The sequence below is a fragment of the Ostrea edulis genome, chromosome 2 (assembly GCF_947568905.1).
Source record: "Ostrea edulis chromosome 2, xbOstEdul1.1, whole genome shotgun sequence".
Taxonomy (NCBI): domain Eukaryota; kingdom Metazoa; phylum Mollusca; class Bivalvia; order Ostreida; family Ostreidae; genus Ostrea; species Ostrea edulis.
Genome location: NC_079165.1, coordinates 38,927,329 through 38,946,406, shown reverse-complemented (window position 1 = coordinate 38,946,406; position 19,078 = coordinate 38,927,329). Strand labels below are relative to the sequence as shown.

Sequence of the window (19,078 nt, the reverse complement as noted above, 5' to 3'; positions counted from 1 at the left end):
TCTAGCTAGAAAACTATAGGAAAAGTTATAGTACCCAACATGCATTAGTTCACCAAATATGACCATTTCAACATCCTGCCTGTTGGGGATTAATTTGAAGAAAATCAAATTCTTGACATCAGCCATTATATATTTACTGACACCCTGCAAAATATGAAAGTTTGGAGGAGTTAAGCATACACATCCTGTACCCTTATGTGGGTTAGATGGACAGGGGTTAAAACAATATGCCCTTGACTTAAATTAACAGGAGAGGAGGGATTAATATATCCTGTTGGTTGGCATGCTGGTCTTCTAGAAACTTTAATTCTCACTCTTTCTTTCAAATTTTTTCCAAAGACATGTGGACTTGTACTTCTTGTGAGTGACCTGTATAAGTACAAACTTGCAGAGAAAAGGCTAAAACTTACTAATTTTGTCTGCTATTTCTTTTGGTTTTTGTTTCCATGTTCCAATGAAATATAACAGAAGACCACCTGCAACCAAGCCAAGGGCCATGAAGCTTTCCATGGGCTTCTGGTAAAATGTCAAGAGCACAATTCCAAAACTGATCAGGAACAAAATAATTGGAAGACTGATGTGAACCTGAAACAAAAGAAATATTGATAAAACAAGAGGTCTACTGGCCACATTGCTCACATGAAAATCATACAATAATAATTGTGCAGTAGGTCTCAGTGCTAGATGAAGATTTTTGAAGATTTAATGCTCTTCCTTTATATAATCCATTTAGTCAAGCTCTGAAGCCTTAATTAGAGGGCAATGATTTTCACAATTCTTCATTTATATTACAATGCATTAAGTTTCATTGTTTAGTGTCCAGGGCACTCAAAGATTTTTTTAAAAGAAATAATACATCTTCATTATATAAGCCATAGAGCCTCATCTAAGCACATTCCCTGACTCTGGGGTAATAAATTTCATAATTTTGTTAGAGGCCTCCTTGTTCATCATGACTTTGCACATGGTTTGTGTTTAAAGTTCTGGAGTAAAGAGTAAAATTTTCAAAAATGGAACTAATTTTCTTTAGGTCATGCCCCTTTGCCACTGGGGTGTGGGTGTGGGTGGGTCATGGTGGTTAGAGGCCACAAAATCACACGTGATATATATGCCAAATTTGATAACCGAGAAACATCGCTTACAGAAATAAAATTAGATCCTTTGATCCACTCATGTAGTTCACTATACAAGGATCAAAACATTTTTTGGAGTCATGTGACCTTTTCGTCACCCAATGGAATCACATCTGAAATCTTACCTGGTTGTTCAGAAATTTCGAACATTTCTTTTGTCGTATATAATACCCTATGGCTTTGCAAAAGACTGTCAAGCAAAGGATTCTTCAGATATTTAATGGACAAGACTTGGTCCTCAGACCAGATACAATACAACATGCCCCTCTTTTTCAAAATGGGCTTAAAAGGGATTTAGCCCCACCCTTCAGCTTGGAGGGTACAAAATTCACAATTTTTCTTCCACACATCCAAATATTGCTTCATGCTATTTTAAATAAAAACTGGTCCAGTAATTAGTATTTAAGAACTTGAAAATTTATGCTCAAACAACGACTGATCTCTCCCTATATACCCACCCCCAACGAAAAGCTCATATGAACTTTCCACTAAGGTCATCCAAAATTTCTGGAAAACTGTTATGATGGAATGAAAGAATTGAATGGAAATATGCCCCATCCATTATATGGTAGGTCATGAAACTTCTATTCAATTGCATGATATCTCACTGGTAGTCCAACTTATATTTTGGGCTTACCTTAATAGGTCTAGGAATATCGGGCTCCTTGTATCGGAGATATATCTGTCCTGCAAAAACCATGGTAAGAACTGAGGCAAATCCAAATCCCTCCATCTCAATCAGAAAAAAGATGTCTTTGGATGAGATGTACAACATCGTCAAAAGCAGCTGTGTGAAAGAAAAATTCAATACTTTATCAGAATAGCAAAGATTATAAACAAGAGGCTCATGGGCCTCATTACCAATATGAGAATTTAAATTTTCTTTTACTTACACTGAATCAACACTATATTTGTCAGTATTTAGCCTTGTGGTTTATTTCTTAAATTTTTCATATACATGTACATGTATATACTCTTCTGTAGAATTTTCTCGTGTAGTATGTTCTTTATTTAAAACTTTAATCTCTTCTTGCAGTCCAAATGGTCTGAATAAACTTAATCATAACCTGAACATATTGTTCCCATCTTGTTCTGGAGAAAATATCCTAAAAATATTCAACTGTGAACCCTTTTCATGACCGATGGATCATAATGTAAACAAACTTGGATCTACACTACATTAATATAGGTATGACATATTGTGATTCTTGAAAACAATACTTTAAAAAGAATTTTTTAAATACATGTATATTCCTATGTAAAACTTTAAACTCTCCTTCTGACCCCAACCCCTCCAGGGGTCATGCTGTGGACAAACTTGAATCTATGCACTACGTACAGTACATGAGGATGCTTGTATTTTTTAAAGACAAATTATACCCTTGTAGTTCTTCAGAAAAGTTTCAAAGAATTTTCAGATACAATCTGAATAGCATAGCGCATGATGCAAAAGTTTTCCATCTTTTTTTGTGTGGTATACCTCCATCCAATGAAAAAATAATGAATTTATTCCTTATCATTTAATATTTTAAGACATTGAGATTATATGATAAAACATTATATGATTTGAGTTGAATTAACGAGTTATTCTTGGACTACATTCATGTCATTTCAAATGGGCGTAGTAATTCGTGAATACACAACTTTAAAAATAAAACTAAATCCGTTAGGCCTAATGGCGACTTCCACGAACTGTTGTTTACTGTTGAGCAAACAGGTTTCTTGTGGACTGAAGAATGCAGTTTTAAAAGGATGAGTTAGAGACAAGTCCTGTCGAGAGAAAATTGCTGGAATTTTCTTGAGTGGAACTGGAATTAAGTGCAGAGTTTGATGTTGGTACAAACGGAAAGTGTGGAACACATGCATAATCAAGATGTGGGATGCCAGGTAGGGTTCTCTTGAGGGTTGTCACGGCTTCCAGGTGGACGAGTGTTACAGAGGGTTTTTTGAGTTTTAACAGTGAATTCGTAAGGTGTCACAGCTGTTGTACCGTCGTACGAAGCCTCGTTTCGGTGCCCAATTATAAACATTATGCTGGAGTTCGAAACCAGAGTCGTTAAGGGCTACAATATTGCAGTATCTCTGAGGCACTGTGTGGTGTATCTGGTATATCTGGTATTTGGGTTTGTGACATGAAGGAAGTTGTCGCAAGGTGCAAAGTCATCCCTGGTGGAATACATTTAACTCTCAGCCCGGAATTGCAGAAGCAGACGTGTGTTGTTATATTGTTATATTGGGGGGGGGGGGGGGGGGGTTGGGGGGGGGGGGTTGTCCTCAAATAGCCATGTTATTTCATTTTGCCCAATTAATATTATTATTTATATTTGATATTTGTTTGTTTTTGCTTAATAAATTTATATAGACCGATAGAATTGTTAGGTTTTTCTTTTCAGGATTCCCTAATCTATATATAAATACGAAGCATCCAGAAAGTAGTTTTGGTCATTTATTTTTTTTCGTTGGATATGATATTCCAATAATTTTTCAACCAATGAAAAAGTATGTATCATGTAAAATTAAATGATTTGCAAAACAAGGTAAATTTTCAGTCGATGGAGCAGTATAATACGGTAGCTGTTCTGATGAGGGACAGAAACAGATCACAATACAATACAGCCTCACCAAAGCACCAGGGGCCATAAATTTAAAAAAAAATGTTGCTAAATGACTCTCTCTCTCTCTCTCTTAAGAAACATATACTTACTATAACGAACAAAGAGGGGGACGGTGTCATCCTCTTCATATCAATCATTGACATGAATGTTGGAAACTGTTTGTTCTGGGCTCCCACATAAAACAATCTATAACATTTTGTAAAAATACAATTAATACATGAAAATAACAATGCACCACAGTAAACAAGACAAAGTCCAATGACATTTTTTATCCTTTCATATTGTGAATTTATTGTGACGTCAAGACTCTGAAGGAATGATATACTCAAACTTAAGAAGTATAAAACACATGTATATGCAGCTGTATAGTGATCTTCTTTGCCAAGTGTCTGACATGTACATTCAAAAAAAAAGTCACAGGAGTAAATTCTGATTGCTTTAAAATACCAAATTGTCCATTACTATTAATTATTCAAAGAATTAAAATGAAATTCATGATGTTGGCAAATGTTATAAATGCAAATAATACAAAAGGAAAGAATAACACAAAAAAAGCATGCAGATCGATGCTTGTAAACACACTTTACACATACAGTGCATTTGAATTGGTCTTTTTTTGGAATCACTTAAATTTTCTTATTTTTCAATGAATCAATAATATTGTCATTGAAAATTGTAAGGTAGGTATGTTCTAAGTTTTCACAGCATAGACAACATTGCTTGCAAGCTGAAGTCTGATTCTCTCATACTTAAAGAAAAGGACATCAGCTGATATTGAAATGCAGACATCAATGATGTGTACCAATCAATATAATAAATACCACACAAGTGAATGTACAATATAATGCATGTGCTTGTAATGAATTTCAATTGACTTATACAATGTAATGCATGTGCTTGTAATGAATTTCAATTGACTTATACAATATAATGCATGTGCTTGTAATGAATTTCAATTGACTTATACACTATAATGCATGTGCTTGTAATGAATTTCAATTGACTTATACAATATAATGCATGTGCTTGTAATGAATTTCAATTGACTTATACAATATAATGCATGTGCTTGTAATGAATTTCAATTGACTTATACAATATAATGCATGTGCTTGTAATGAATTTCAATTGACTTATACTTGCATGGCAACGTTTTGTTGTTGTTTTTTATTTTTAAGGAAATGCTTTGAAACTTGCAAGTGTTTTGTTAGAATACGAATACCTTTAACATATATTAGCAAATCATGCAAAAATGAAAAGAACACCAGTTGGAAGAGGGGAAGCCATTTGGGAAACATTAAAAACTAGTTTATTAAAGTCTTAATTCATCTAAATGCAATGTTAATAGTAGCTCTGAAACTTTAATTTGCTAATGAGGCTATGTAAGATTGGTTGTTTCATTTCAAACCTACTTCTATAAGTCTGAAATTATATACACAAGTGAGTTATTTCCTAGAAAAGTGTCTGAAGAATCCTAGGGACAGAACGATGATGAATATGCATTGATTCAACGTTACACAAGGAATTATGAATGATGTACAATAGAGTATTACATGTGACACAACAAAACGTGAATTTTTCAAATTGGAAAATGTCGCTATATGCGCATAATGAATCCCCCATTGAGTTTTTCGAAAGTTGGCATGTATGTATCACAGCTGACCAAGGTGTGTGTAGTGAAGTGATGAGTGTGTACCCAAGTCCCCAGCCCTGAAACAAACAACAGGGTGCAATTAAGAACCAAAGAAAACATACAAAAATATTCTAGCAATACTGTAGACGTACATTTTTCCACGCAAGACATATTTACGTTAACTCCCATTTCAGAAAAAAATCTGCTAAATTTGATGCCTGCAGACTATAAGTTTTTAATAGTCAATAGCATGACAACTTCATAGAAAAATAATGTTTTATCTATACGCAGTTGTAATATATACAAAGGTATATCTATATTTGATTGTCAAATCGACGTATGTATTTATTGTATTTAACATAGTTCCACACTCCTGTGACGTCATAGGATTTTGCAAAGTCAATGATTTAATGACTGGAACATAAATTTTGTTGGAGTCTTTTTCAATAGTTATTATAAATAATCCTGTTAGCCATAACATATTTCAAAAATCTTAGTTATATTTGAATAGTCAATGATATGGTTCAAAATATTGAATCCAAGGACAATAACTCTGTTTTCATTAAATTATTTATCAAGTCCATTATGTGGTAGATTTCCTTTATTTTTCACAAACATTTTACCAAGGTGATAAGGAATCATTAGCTGTGTCCTTTCATGAAATTACATAAAATTTTAATCCACAAGTGATTTTCAATAGCTCAGCTGTATGGTGCCAGACCTCAATTTTTTATGGGGGTGTACATACTCTGGAAGCTATATATTTGAAATTATTAAGGAAAGGTATAGATTTTTTTCCATAAATAACTATAACAGATGTACATCTACTAATATAAACAGAAAAAATGATATTATGTAAACCATATGCAATAAGAAAAATGTGTCCACATTTGTTTGTTTTTTAACATTTTGGAAGTAATGCTAATTCAATAATTTTGCACATATTATTCTAAAACTTGATGAACATATTGAAAATGACATGTGTTTTAGTTATATATATTGACATGTTTCCTGATAAATAAATGCAATTCAAAAAATATTTTGTTGTTTTTGTTTTGAAATAACAGCAAATAACTGTTTCCAATGAATTTCATAAAAATCTGCATAAGGGTACATGACTTCAGTAGTGCCTGTAATTAAAATTAATATGGAAAACCTTAACTGTTTTGCTTTAATCATTACTCTGAATGTTAATTCATTGATTCCAAACACAAAAATGATACCTAAACCCTAAAAATCCAGGACTAAGGACCCATCTTAAATTAATGCAACAGAAATACAAATAAACATTTGGAGTATTTTAATGATTAGAAGAAGAATCGTTCCAAAACTTAACAATGAAGCTGCATTCAGGATCACGTCACATGACACATGTCGATTAGTGATCAAATTCCAACGTTTGTGTCGACAAGTCGATGTCTACTTTTAAGAAGGTATGCTACACCAGGGAAATTTGATATGGACGAAAAGTGGAGAATATGTACAACAATATTTTGAAATCGAAAATTTTCAAATTTAATTTATTTAGTCAAAAAATACAGTTTAAGTTGTAAGCAATCTGAGAAAAATTTAAAACCCCTGCTGGACTCGAACACACGATCTATAGTTCAGCAGTCGACATGCTAACCTACTGAGCTACTCAGCAAGGCGAGAAATTTTTAAATGAATAGACAAATGTTGCTGATATTTATATTTTCCACCATGTTTTAGAAGGAATTTAAGTCAGCCATTATGACGATGTAGAGTACATTGTACCTTCTTAATGTCCCTACCTTGTAATGGTATACTAAAAACAGCTGGGTAGTTTATAACTAAGATATTAATAGGTATCAAAATGTTTTTATATTTATTTCAAAAGCACAAAATTGTTTTACTTAAAAAAAGTAAAACAGTACACACAATATAACATTTACAGTCTAGTAAATAAAATGGTTAAATGACAAACAAGTCAACTTTGACAGATTCTAGCATTTGTCACTTTTCAGTTCTGACTGCACTTGCTGAGCATACCAGTTTGAAAATTTGTTCTTGATATGTTTTTTGAATTCATCATTCCCTAACAAATCTTAAGAGCTAGCTGTAATTCTAAAGTGCATCCAGCAGGGACATATCGCATGCCAATGTTATTCTCGATCATGAGTTCTTTACGACCAGACACTTGATGCACTTTAAAAACATTAAAAAAATTTAATGTACAAAATTCTGCTGAATTTCGTACCTGCACTTTAAACAGAAAATACAATTTTGAAGAAATATGACCCTGTGGAAATAAATACATCGACAGTAGTTTGAAAATCAAGAGGCCCATGGGCCATACTGCTAATCTGCACTGCATTTTCGCGCATCAAACATTAAATCCAGTGAGACTATTGTCTCCTATTCAAACCACACAGAACATGGCGCAATTTAACAAACATGAATGTTAATTTGACATCGACATATTGTACCCCTATAAAACTTTAATTTATTTTATCTATGTTCCTAAGTTAGACATCGAACCCCTACTGTGGTTCCCTCCTGAAACCAGGAATCACTGTGTGAATGAAATCTAAATGCATCTGCATTACATAAGGATGTTTGTACATGTATATCATTTTGATTAATTATCAACTTGTAGTTCTTATGAAGATTTCAGCAGAATTTCTTTTATACATACACTTGTTTTACCCAACCAAACGTGGCCTCATTTAAAAAAACCCATGGGATTTGGGTGTATGATTTGGGTGTATGAATGCAAATTTGAATGTACAATAAAAACAGGAGGACTAGCTTACACACTTATTTGTAATATTGTACTTGGGTGGTTCTTTTTAAGAATTTTCCTCCATGTATATTTTGCTATGTAACATTCTGAACCCCTACTGCATCCCTCACCCTGGTCACCTAGGGGCATGATGTGAACAAACTTGAATCTACACTAGCCTATATGAGAATTCTAGGATATATTTTAATTAAAGGTACTGTACATTAATGGTTCTTGCACTAAGCATTTAGAGGATTTTTAAAGAGTTTTCCTATATCAGGCCTGGAATTCTATTAAGAAACTTACGTTGACACTAAGTCTGAGATTTTACTCAAATTTTGACTGCTCAAATAACAGAAAACTCAACTTAAGTTTGAAATTTTTTCAAGAAATCCTAGTCTGGAGACCATGGTGTAAACAAGCTAGAATCTACATTACATGAGGATGCTTGTATATGAATTTGACATGGATACAAAATAAATTTCCCTTATATATTCCTATGTAAATTTTCAAATCCCCATTGAGACCCTGTCCTGGATTCTGAATCAACTTGACTCTTCATTATACAAAAAGACAAGCTTTGACCTTTCTAGTCCAGTAGTTTTTAGGAAGATTTCATTAAAACACAGAGGATTGCACTTCAGTTAAATCTCCTTCACTCTATCTAAATGTGTTTACCAAGTTTAGATGAAATTGACAATGTGGTTCTAAAAAGAAAGTTGAAATTGTGAAGAACACGAAATTTGATCAGAAACGCTTATTTGATCCTTCAGCTCAAGCGAGTTAAAAATTCACACAGCATGAACCCTGCCAGGGCAAAATCTCTGAATGCAGGAGAACTGAATTAACAATACAGCTAGGTAGGTTTACAAATCTGGAGGATTGACATTTGTGTAAAAATGCAGATGTCTCCTGCAAAATATTAATGGGTTGTACCTATTGTGGTACAGTGTATCATCAAAGCCTCAGGTACAAATGTTTCACAAAACTACTATCTGCATCATAATAAGGAAGCTTTCATGCAGGTGCGAAGACCTTTTAAACACCATTCCCTATTTCCCAATCAACTTGCCTTAGAAAGAAAAATCGTCCTTCATTTGAACAAATTTGAAACCCCCTCTAAACCAAGATGCTTTGTGCAACTCAGGCCTGGTTTCTCGAAATAAACTTAAGTAAAAACTTGGACTTAAGTCTGAGATTTTACTAAAATTTTGACTGCTAGAAGATTGACTGATTGTATCTTGCTTAACGTTCCTTTCGAGAATTTTTCACTCATATGGGGACGTTACCAAGACCGGTGAAGGGCTTCAAATTTAGGCCTATGCTCGACGCTTATGGCCATTGAGCAGTGAGGGTTCTTTAGTGTGCCACATCTGTGACACGGGATATCGGTTTTTAAATCAATCTCTGAGGACCCGTGACATCCACACCTTATGCCAAGCGTTTGGCAATGGAACTTTCACTACCTGTTTTAACGACTTAGGTCTGTCACGGCCGGGATTTGAAACCTGACCTTTCACATGCAGGGTGAACACTCTAACCTCTAGGCCACCGCAGCGGTTGACTGCTAGAAGAAAACTGAAACTGCTAGAAGAAAACTGAAACTTAAGTTTGATATATTTTTTGAGAAATCCAGGCCTGAATGAAATTGGTCCAGTTGTTCTTGAAAAGATGATGAAATGTTTATGCTAGACAGAGTAAGATATTAGGGACAAACTTTGTCAGAAAAGCCTTTGGCTCTGGCAAGCTTAGCTGAACTTGAATAACCATCACCAAAGGATGCTATGTGGCAGGTCTGGTGGCAACTGATGTGAAATGTTTATAGACACTGTCAGATAGATGGACAAACTTTGATTGAAATGCTCACATAAGCTTTCAGCTCAAATAAGCCAGCTTTAAAAGTCATAACTGTTAACAGGTTGGGAACACTTCCCCTATAGCATGATCTTCTCACTAAAACGCGATTATCCCCTTTTAGCGAGAACGTAAACATTACCATAAACAGGCATTTTGGTGTCTTTATCAAATATGTTGGCAAATTCTATGCAATATCAAAAACGTTCGACACACACTCAACATGACACAAATTGTCTTTAAAATTGACATCACAGTCAAGGAATTTCATATCAAAGTTACTGCATAAGAGGGAAAGAGTCTGAAATCCAATGCACATTGTGAGTGTTATTGTTTCAAGTCCAGAGGTATCAGACATTTTAGCACTTTTTCTTCTTTTCGTACTCCACAGGAGTTTTTCTGAGTTGTCCGGGGTATCTCACTCTTGCTAAAGAGAAATAATCGCATTTTTGCGAGAATATCTCGCTGATGGGGAAGTGTTCCTAACCTGGTTAATCGAGGAGTTAAGTAAGTAGGTACAAACTGATTGTTAGCTGTCAAACCAGAAATGAGTTAGAAACAAGAGAGCAGGTAACAAGCTTTCTACACACAATCAAGGAAACAGAATATACTGTACCTAGACATACTGAGAGCACATCCATTCATTGTACCACATACAGATATAGCTATAAGAACCGGCATTACCCATGCCATAATACCCATGGAATATTCACCAAAAGTCTGAAATAAAGCAAAAATGTACATGCAAAATATAATAAAAGGCCTATTGACCACAATGCTCACCTGAGTCACTGCTCAAATACTGGTGAAACATGCAAGTTATGAAACACTAACTGTGGTCCAGAGATAAGCAAAAACTCCATTGGAAAACAAAACACTACATATGTCTCAAAATGTTTGCATATAATCATTTTGACAAACCATTTGAGATTTTTCATTTCTTAATGTGTTGGAACTAAGATTCTAAAAAATTTCCAACAGAAATATTTGGATTTCTACTGTGAGTCCACTATGGCCTAGGGGTTCAGTGATTAATAAAAATCTTGCCTTGTGATCATATTCAAAGTTTTTATGTACGTCAACACATGTCACTTTCCCAAATAAGTAAAGAACTTTATAATCATGCTATAGAAATTGTTAGAAATATTACCCAGACCATACCGAGCATGGTACGATTTAACAAACTTGCATATATTAGAAATTCACAAGGCTTAGCTCAATTTATTAACTCCATTTAGGAAATACTTTAGAATTAAGTTAAGCAATTAGAATTTTCTAATTACATCAAAAGTCATTTCTATTTATCTATAAAAATATTTTTAAATTTGACTTTTTTTACCCATATCTATTATGGATGAAGGTCTAGGTTTTTTTCACAAACCTAAAATTATTTTTTACCAGCACAACAGGCAGACTACATGTATGTTTTAAATTTATCATTTGTTGGTTTCAGGCCGATGGACAGGCGCCGAGGTTGAACATTGGTCATAACATTAATATTGATAACTCCTACTAAAAAATCTTGTATTTACATTTGGGACAAGTATTTTTCAGTTGGACTGGCCACAAATCAATTAGCCAACACACTTTGTCATAACCATGACATAATATTTGAAATATTGATGTTTGAGATACCAAAATTCAACTGTGTAATATAAACATGTATTAATGAAATGTCTAATGCGGGATATGCATTTTTTCTGCAATATTTGCAACCGTCATATTTCATTTTACCAAAGAAAGTATTTCATTATTTGAGAATATTTTGGGGCATGACTTTTGTACTTTGAGAATGAGGACTTGATTTTTGGATAAAACATTTTCCTTCTTTTTTTGTAATTCAGTTTCTCTAATGTTCATGGCTGATTTAAATTTCTAAGTATGATCATCTTAAGAACACAATGAAAATTAACTCATCTCTGCCACAAAAATAACATGCAAAACTACTACCACATTGTGCATAACTATTACATGCAGACATCACAGAAGATAAGCTCCGAGTACATGCATCGAGTGCAGTTACCTGGACATACTCAGAGCAGTACCGTTCATTGTGCCAGTAACAGACAATGCTATCAGCACAGGCATCAACCAAGCCATGATACCCATTGTCCTTTCCCCAAAAGTCTGAAAAAGAGGTTCCTGGTAGTCATTTGATAAATCATTCCTGGTTTGGATCCTTAAGGTTCTTACATGGCATAGATAATTTGATACTTCACTAAATCACCCAATTAAAGTTTACCACTCACTCCGTTCACATTTGTGACATCGACAGATCAGCTCTTGCTGTACGCACAGTTTCCAGTGTACCCATTTCTCTCTGGCAGGGAGGGGGGTTCAGGTGAAAAAATACTCTCGGTTTAATAGTGGAATAATATACCAAGCTTGCAATGAAGTTTAGTGGAAAAAATACAGTAGAAAGTACATATTTAACTGATGAAGTCAAACTTTTATTACATAAAATATTACAGAGTTAATTAAGCCTTTTTACACAGCTTCGTCACAAATCAAGACAATTACTTCATTTATTCATGATGACTTTACAGACACACAATTTAATTTTTGAAGATTTCTTTTTGCAAAAAAAAAAAAATGATTTGCTACAGTACCCGCAACGTTATTCTTGACATGATAAACGATAGGACACGATACACGCACGATAGGATAGGATACACGCACGATACGATAGGATACACGCACGATACGATAGGATACACGGTAAACCTGATAAACGCAAAACCTGATAAACGATCTTCACGATAGACCTGATAAACGCAAAACACGATAAACGATCTTCACGATAAACGGAAAACCTGATAGAAATGTTGTAAATTTAGAAACAATTTAGACAGAACGAAAGTTTGATACGTACAAAATAATTTCATTATGTTGATAATAATATTGAAGGATTTCAATACTTAATATATACCTAAAGCATATAATGTAATTATCCACGGTTGTACGTTTATTTTTTATTTTTTAAAAATTCTATTTATGTTTTCTTTAACGTCATTACAGCTACATTGTAAAATCCGGAAGCTAAACTATATACGGTATTGAATTCATTATTAGATATCTATATGAATTTTCTCAGCCAATGATTCTAAAACGTATATTGTCACCTTGAATGTTTAATATATGAATCATAAATGGAGTGATTGATTTTTATCTTGCTTAACGTCTCGCTCAAGAATATTTCACTCATATGGAGACATCACCATGACCGGTGAAGAGCTTTTACATTTAGGCTTATGCTCGGCAATTACGGCCATTGAGCAGTGAGGGTTTTTTAGCGTGCCACACCTACCGTGACACGGGGCGTCTGTTTTTCAGGTCATCTCCGAGGACCCGTGGTATTCACACTTGATGCCGAGTATTTAGCAATTAATCAGGGAATTAACAAAATGGAATATAATGTAGTGTTATCATGCTTCAATAGTTCTCTTATTCTATTGTGTATTATCTTGGATATCAAATAAAACTAAGTAATATTTTGTGTGTAGCGAGGAGGGGGGGTTATTTTGCATCAAGCTCCGAGTTCACCGCTCTTTCAACAACTACAATTATTTTCATAATGACCGCTTTAAATTCAATCCACTGCACTATACCATATGCTCATATGTTAGATATTTCTACACTATGAGTGATAACTGATAGTCATAAGTAATTGGAACATATTCATATGTATTGATATTTTGTTAACAAAAAATAAATAAACTATTAAAAACATATACGAAACCCGGCTTGATTTAAAGTCGCAATTTAGAAACGCTTTAAATTAAATGTTTGTGTTTAGCATGTAAAAAATTCAAATAATCATCAAAACCGGCATACATTTCCAGTATCTACATGTACGACTATTGGTATATGTGTACATGTACATGTACAGATAAAAAAAAACCAACGATGACAGCTGAATCGTGCCCAATTGAGCAGAACTTTGGGAGATGCAATATAACCTTGCACTCTTTTAAAACTTAATCTTCTAAATGTGTGAAATACAATGCCCCTGTGAATGTTTACTGTCAAAACACGGGTGATACACAAAATCAGATAGATAAGAACGCGCACAAGTTCAGTAGTTGGTATATAAGTTGAATACAGGTGAAAAAAATTCCGAAGAAAAAGAACCATTATTAAAATATATGCAATAAACAATGTAATTTACTGATTTTTCCTTTCAGATGGGAACTTTCTATTTCTCTGTTAGTGTTAATTACAAATAATTGTTTCTAGACAAGGAACTGTTTATGAACTCCAGATGAAGGAGCTTTCAGTTTTATTGTCCTGGGTTTGCTCGACAAACCACTGCCTACTTTCCAGACAGAATGAAATTGCGATAAATTTTCACCCTCTCTGGATAGACAGATAGCTCTTTTTCTGCTTTAAAATCAACAGCTTTATGTTCTCCTTCAAATATACTGTCTTTCCTCGATTCCTAAAAATAGCTTCTTTAACAAAACGAATAAAGCTATCGGAAAGTATCTTACTTTTTCATTAGATTTAATATACGATCCCGATAGTTTCCGAAGCTACACGATAAACGATTTTCACGATAAACGGAAAACCTGATACACGCAAAATACGATACACGATAGACCTGATAAACGCAAAACACGATAGAAAACGGAAAACCTGATACACGATAGGATAGGATACACGCACGATACGATAGGATACACGCACGGTAGAACACGATAGGAATGTCAAGAATAACGTTGCGGGTACTGTACAAATAATACAATTAATTAATTAATAAAAACAAGCATTCTGAATTATTGCAATAGCAATACATGTACCCTACCAGTGCCCCCTATCTATTTGATGGATTTCATTATTTTATGCAGACCATGCATGTATATTTAGAAGAGGTGGTGGATATTATTTTTGTAATATACCTCCAGGGAATATTGTAATTCTAATCTCTTGTAAATAGGTGCAGTAAATCTGACAAACTCTTATTACAAATCGGCATGCCTTAAATATATACAGATCTCACACAATAAAAAATTTAGAGATCTAGACAAGAGTAGGATAGGGATAGTCGTTCAAGCAAACTCAAACTTCCACAAACTGTGTTGTTTGAAAATGACCTATCAACCTGTCATTTTAATTATCCCTCTCTGCAGGGTCAGCCAAAGGCCACTCGGTGAATAACCAAGTTTTCCCTTCTTTACCCCAGGAAATGTGAGAGCTAGATTACAACTGTGAATTATAGCTAATTATTAAGATTTCATATGCCTAACCCTGGAGCATTATTATAGTTGACAGATTCTGATGAATAAAATAACAAATGTGAAAGTTATAGATAAGAAAATTTCAAAGGTCAACATAGGGAAATAAATTAATTTTCTTGATACTACAATACATTTTGATAATTTGGAGGACTCTTGACTATACGGCACTTTATATACCCCATCCCTATAAACCCTGGAAGCTACCCTTGTTCATGAGTACTGTCAAATTGGCCTATTAGACAGAATTTCAATAATTTAATGCTTATTACTTTCAGAAGTAAAATTTATTTCATGAAACAAAACTAAGACTGTAAATCATGTAATTATATGCATGAAAAATATATAAATCAATATATATGCGTGTGTGTGTGCATTGTTAAGTAACTCCTCATAATGTACACCCCCACCCCCCATTTTTTATTGTTTATGGCAATGTCAGCCGCATTTTTTACTTCAGTAAATTAATTTCATGTATAATTCTGATGACAACTGCCCCATGGTCGAAACCGGTCAACCAAGTAAACTTATAGTGCATTCTCATGATGTGTTGGTGATCTGTTTTATTTCTTCAACTTTATACTTTGGATCCAGGCCTTATTGAATACCATGTGGTATCCACTCGTGAGAATCTTTGACAATTTAAACCTCAAGGTGTTGGTCTCCAGTTTTGTTTTATGAGTGATGTGTAGTAACTGCCCATATCCGCTGTATGTACATGAAACACCTGTCTGGAACTACAATAACACTCACTTATCTATGTTTACACACCCCTCGTTACAAGCTGTGACAATGTCATTTGCGACTACATTGGAATAGAATTACTGTAACATACCTGAAGTTTTCTGTAACGTACAGAGAAAAAACACAAAAGCATTCTTATCTATTGAAAGATAAAGAACGAAATTCATGGAGGAAGCTAACAAACCTTTTTTTTTTTTTTTTTTTATAATTGCATGTAAACTAGACTTTTTTGTGATCTGAGTAGTATACTTTCATTACTTCTTGTGCTAAGAGTCTATCACTGGGAATATCATTGAAGGGTCAAATCAATAATTGATCCATGGTCATTGGATGAAGAGGTAATTTTGGATGGTGATAAACCTTTCTTCTAAGATCCATCAACGGACCAGGTTTGATGGAGCTAGGCTTGCAGTGTGCAAGATATCCAGACAAGATTTGACTATATGTTGCCATAGTATACCAAAGTGAGGCCCCAGTGACCTCAATTTGGGTTGCGAAACACAACTTCCCCCAAAGATAAATCACAATCAGTTGCATAAAGAACTTGACCCATGATATGCCATTTTTGGCCTACCAATTTTGGAAAAATTAAAGCACACTTTATACGAAATCTAAGAGGATATTTTTCATCCATAATATGAACCAAGTTATATTGCACAATCATTTCCTGACACCGGATGTCTAAAACAGTAAGGTAAATGCCCAAACCAACGGCAGTTTAATGTTTTCCAGGAAAATCACACCATTTCGCCAACTTTAGTCTTGAAATTCACATGGAAATTCACCCTTGACCCGATTTTCAAAAAAAAAAATTTTAAATTAAAATTCAGAGTTAGATTAATACTTTTAAAGAAAAAAATGAACCCAAGAATAATGTCGCCATGTCGAGAAAAAAATGATAACAAAATTCGCGACATTAAAAGTGTCCTCTGGAAATGTCAGATTCCATCGAAGAAGTGATACGTACATCAGAACGCAGTTGATGCGACTTGAAAGAAACATCAAAGAGGTGGGTTTTCAGAGAGCCTATCCCGAAGAATATTATAAACGGAAATTATCAATATTCGAGGCCATTTTTCATGGTTCGTGGGTCATATTCTTTATCCATGGTATTTCCAAAATATTTCATTCCTGGAATAACTTTTTTTATATTTCGTAGTTGTTATTCAAATGGATGTTGGTGACTGTTAAATCAGCATTCAAGGTCAAATGAGAAGACAGTTATTCCTACTCGAATGCAATTTTGCACACACACACACACACACACACACACACACACACACACACACACACACATATATATACAATGCACAACAAGTACACTCAGTGATGCCATAATTTTTAGGTTCTTTTTCCTAACATGACCACTAACAACAGGCCCATGGGCCACATTACTCACCTGAGTCACCTTGGCCCATATTTTTTTTCCCATATTCGCATGCAAAACATTAATCCCTGCCCCCAGGGGTCATGATTTTAGCAAACTTGAATCTGCACTATGTCAGGAAGCTCTCATGTAAATGTAAACGTTTTTGGCCAAGCGGTTTTTGAGAAGAAGATTTTTAAAGAATTTCCATATACATTTGTATGTTAAACTTTGATCCCCTATTGTGGCCCCAACCTACACCCAGGGGTCATGATTTTAACAAACTTGAATCTGCACTATGTCAGGAAGCTTTCATTCATGTAAATTTGTACTTTCCTGGCCCAGTGGTTTTTGAGATAAAGATTTTTAAAGATTTTCCCTCTATATTCGCATGTAAAACTTTGATCCTCTATTGTGGCCCCAATGTACCTCTTGGGGTCATGGTTTTAATAAACTTGAATCATCTGCACTCTGTCAGGAAACTTTCATGTAAATTTCAGCTCTTCTGGCCCAGTGGTTCTTGAGAAGATTTTAAAATGACCCCATCCTATTTTTGCATTTTTGTGATTATCTCCCCTTTGCCCTTCATTTGAGCAAACTTGAAAGCCTTCACCAAGGAATGCTTTTTACCAAGTTTGGTTAAAATTGCCACAGTGGTTCTGGAGAAGAAGTCGAAAATGTAAAAAAAAAATTACAGACGGACGGTAAGATAGACGACGTACAACGGGCGGTCAGAAAAGCTTACTCAGGTGAGCTAAAAAAGAGTACAAAACAAAAACAGTATGCAACTGTTAATGCTGACTTAAAAATTGGAAACAAAGTTGTTAACCAATCAAAATACAGAATACATACAAGTTGCATTAGAATACAGAGTTGATTGAGGACAAATATCTTTATGCATGATATAATGCCATTGCTTTTTTGTTTATAAATGCAATATATATAAATCAAGAATCCTGTATTCTATGATGCTGTCAGGTCTAAGGCTGGCAACACACCTCTCTATGAAATAACAGAGGATCACCTTCCTCATCTGAGCAGCAATCTATTCCCTACTTTTGGCAGACTAAATTTTTTTTGACTGGTAATAGAGATACTATGAGATAACATGCCATCTTACCACAGCTACTGCAGGTGACTTAAGCATTTCTACTGGAGAAAGGACTCCCAGGTATGCTACATTGGCTATCAAATATGTCACAATCACTAAAGTCATGGAAATAAGGATGGCTCTGGGCAAATTTCTGAAAGTAATCAAAAATGAGTTTTTGGGTGTTTTTTTTTATGAATAATCATCCATACCATTTAAACAAGATGTGTTTGTGAAACAATGATGTGCCCCCCCCCCCCCCCCCCCCTAATTACAATATTTCTGTGAATAATTTTCAAAGTAGGTCAGAGGTCAATTTCAAGGTCACAAATTTGGCACCAATGCAAAGGGTGTTTCACAAGAAATGCACATGCTAAATATATTGAAAGCATTGTCTTACGGTTTAAAAGATTTATATGGCTTCTATCAGAATTTTCTAAAAACAGGTTAAAAGTCGATGCAAAGGTCACCAGGTCAAAGATTTTGGTACCAATGGAAAGGTTTTGCCACAAGGAATACACATGCCAAATATGAAAGCTGTACTCTTAGGATTGTAAAAGATATCACCAATGTTATAAGTTTTTTTGAAAATTTCCAAAAACTAGGTCAATGGTCCATTTTTGCATATATATTTACTTGATGTTGTAGGGTAATAATTATTTTTCA

The 19,078-nt window shown here is 34.3% G+C and overlaps 1 protein-coding gene across 2 annotated transcripts in view; it reads right to left on the bottom strand.

Moving 5' to 3' along the window:
• The window catches only part of LOC125680449 (large neutral amino acids transporter small subunit 1-like), a 39,743-nt gene that overhangs the window by 7,273 nt on the left and 13,392 nt on the right, over nt 1–19,078 (bottom strand). Inside the window, exons 6-10 of one of the 2 annotated variants that reach the window (XM_048920051.2) lie at nt 18,443–18,566; nt 12,002–12,105; nt 3,838–3,934; nt 1,771–1,920; nt 411–585 (exon numbers count right to left, since the gene is read on the bottom strand). In XM_048920051.2, the coding sequence (XP_048776008.1) occupies nt 411–585; nt 1,771–1,920; nt 3,838–3,934; nt 12,002–12,105; nt 18,443–18,566 (650 nt within the window). Of the gene's footprint in view, nt 1–410; nt 586–1,770; nt 1,921–3,837; nt 3,935–10,594; nt 10,699–12,001; nt 12,106–18,442; nt 18,567–19,078 lie in introns of both variants that reach the window. The other variant, XM_048920052.2, reaches the window with a different exon arrangement.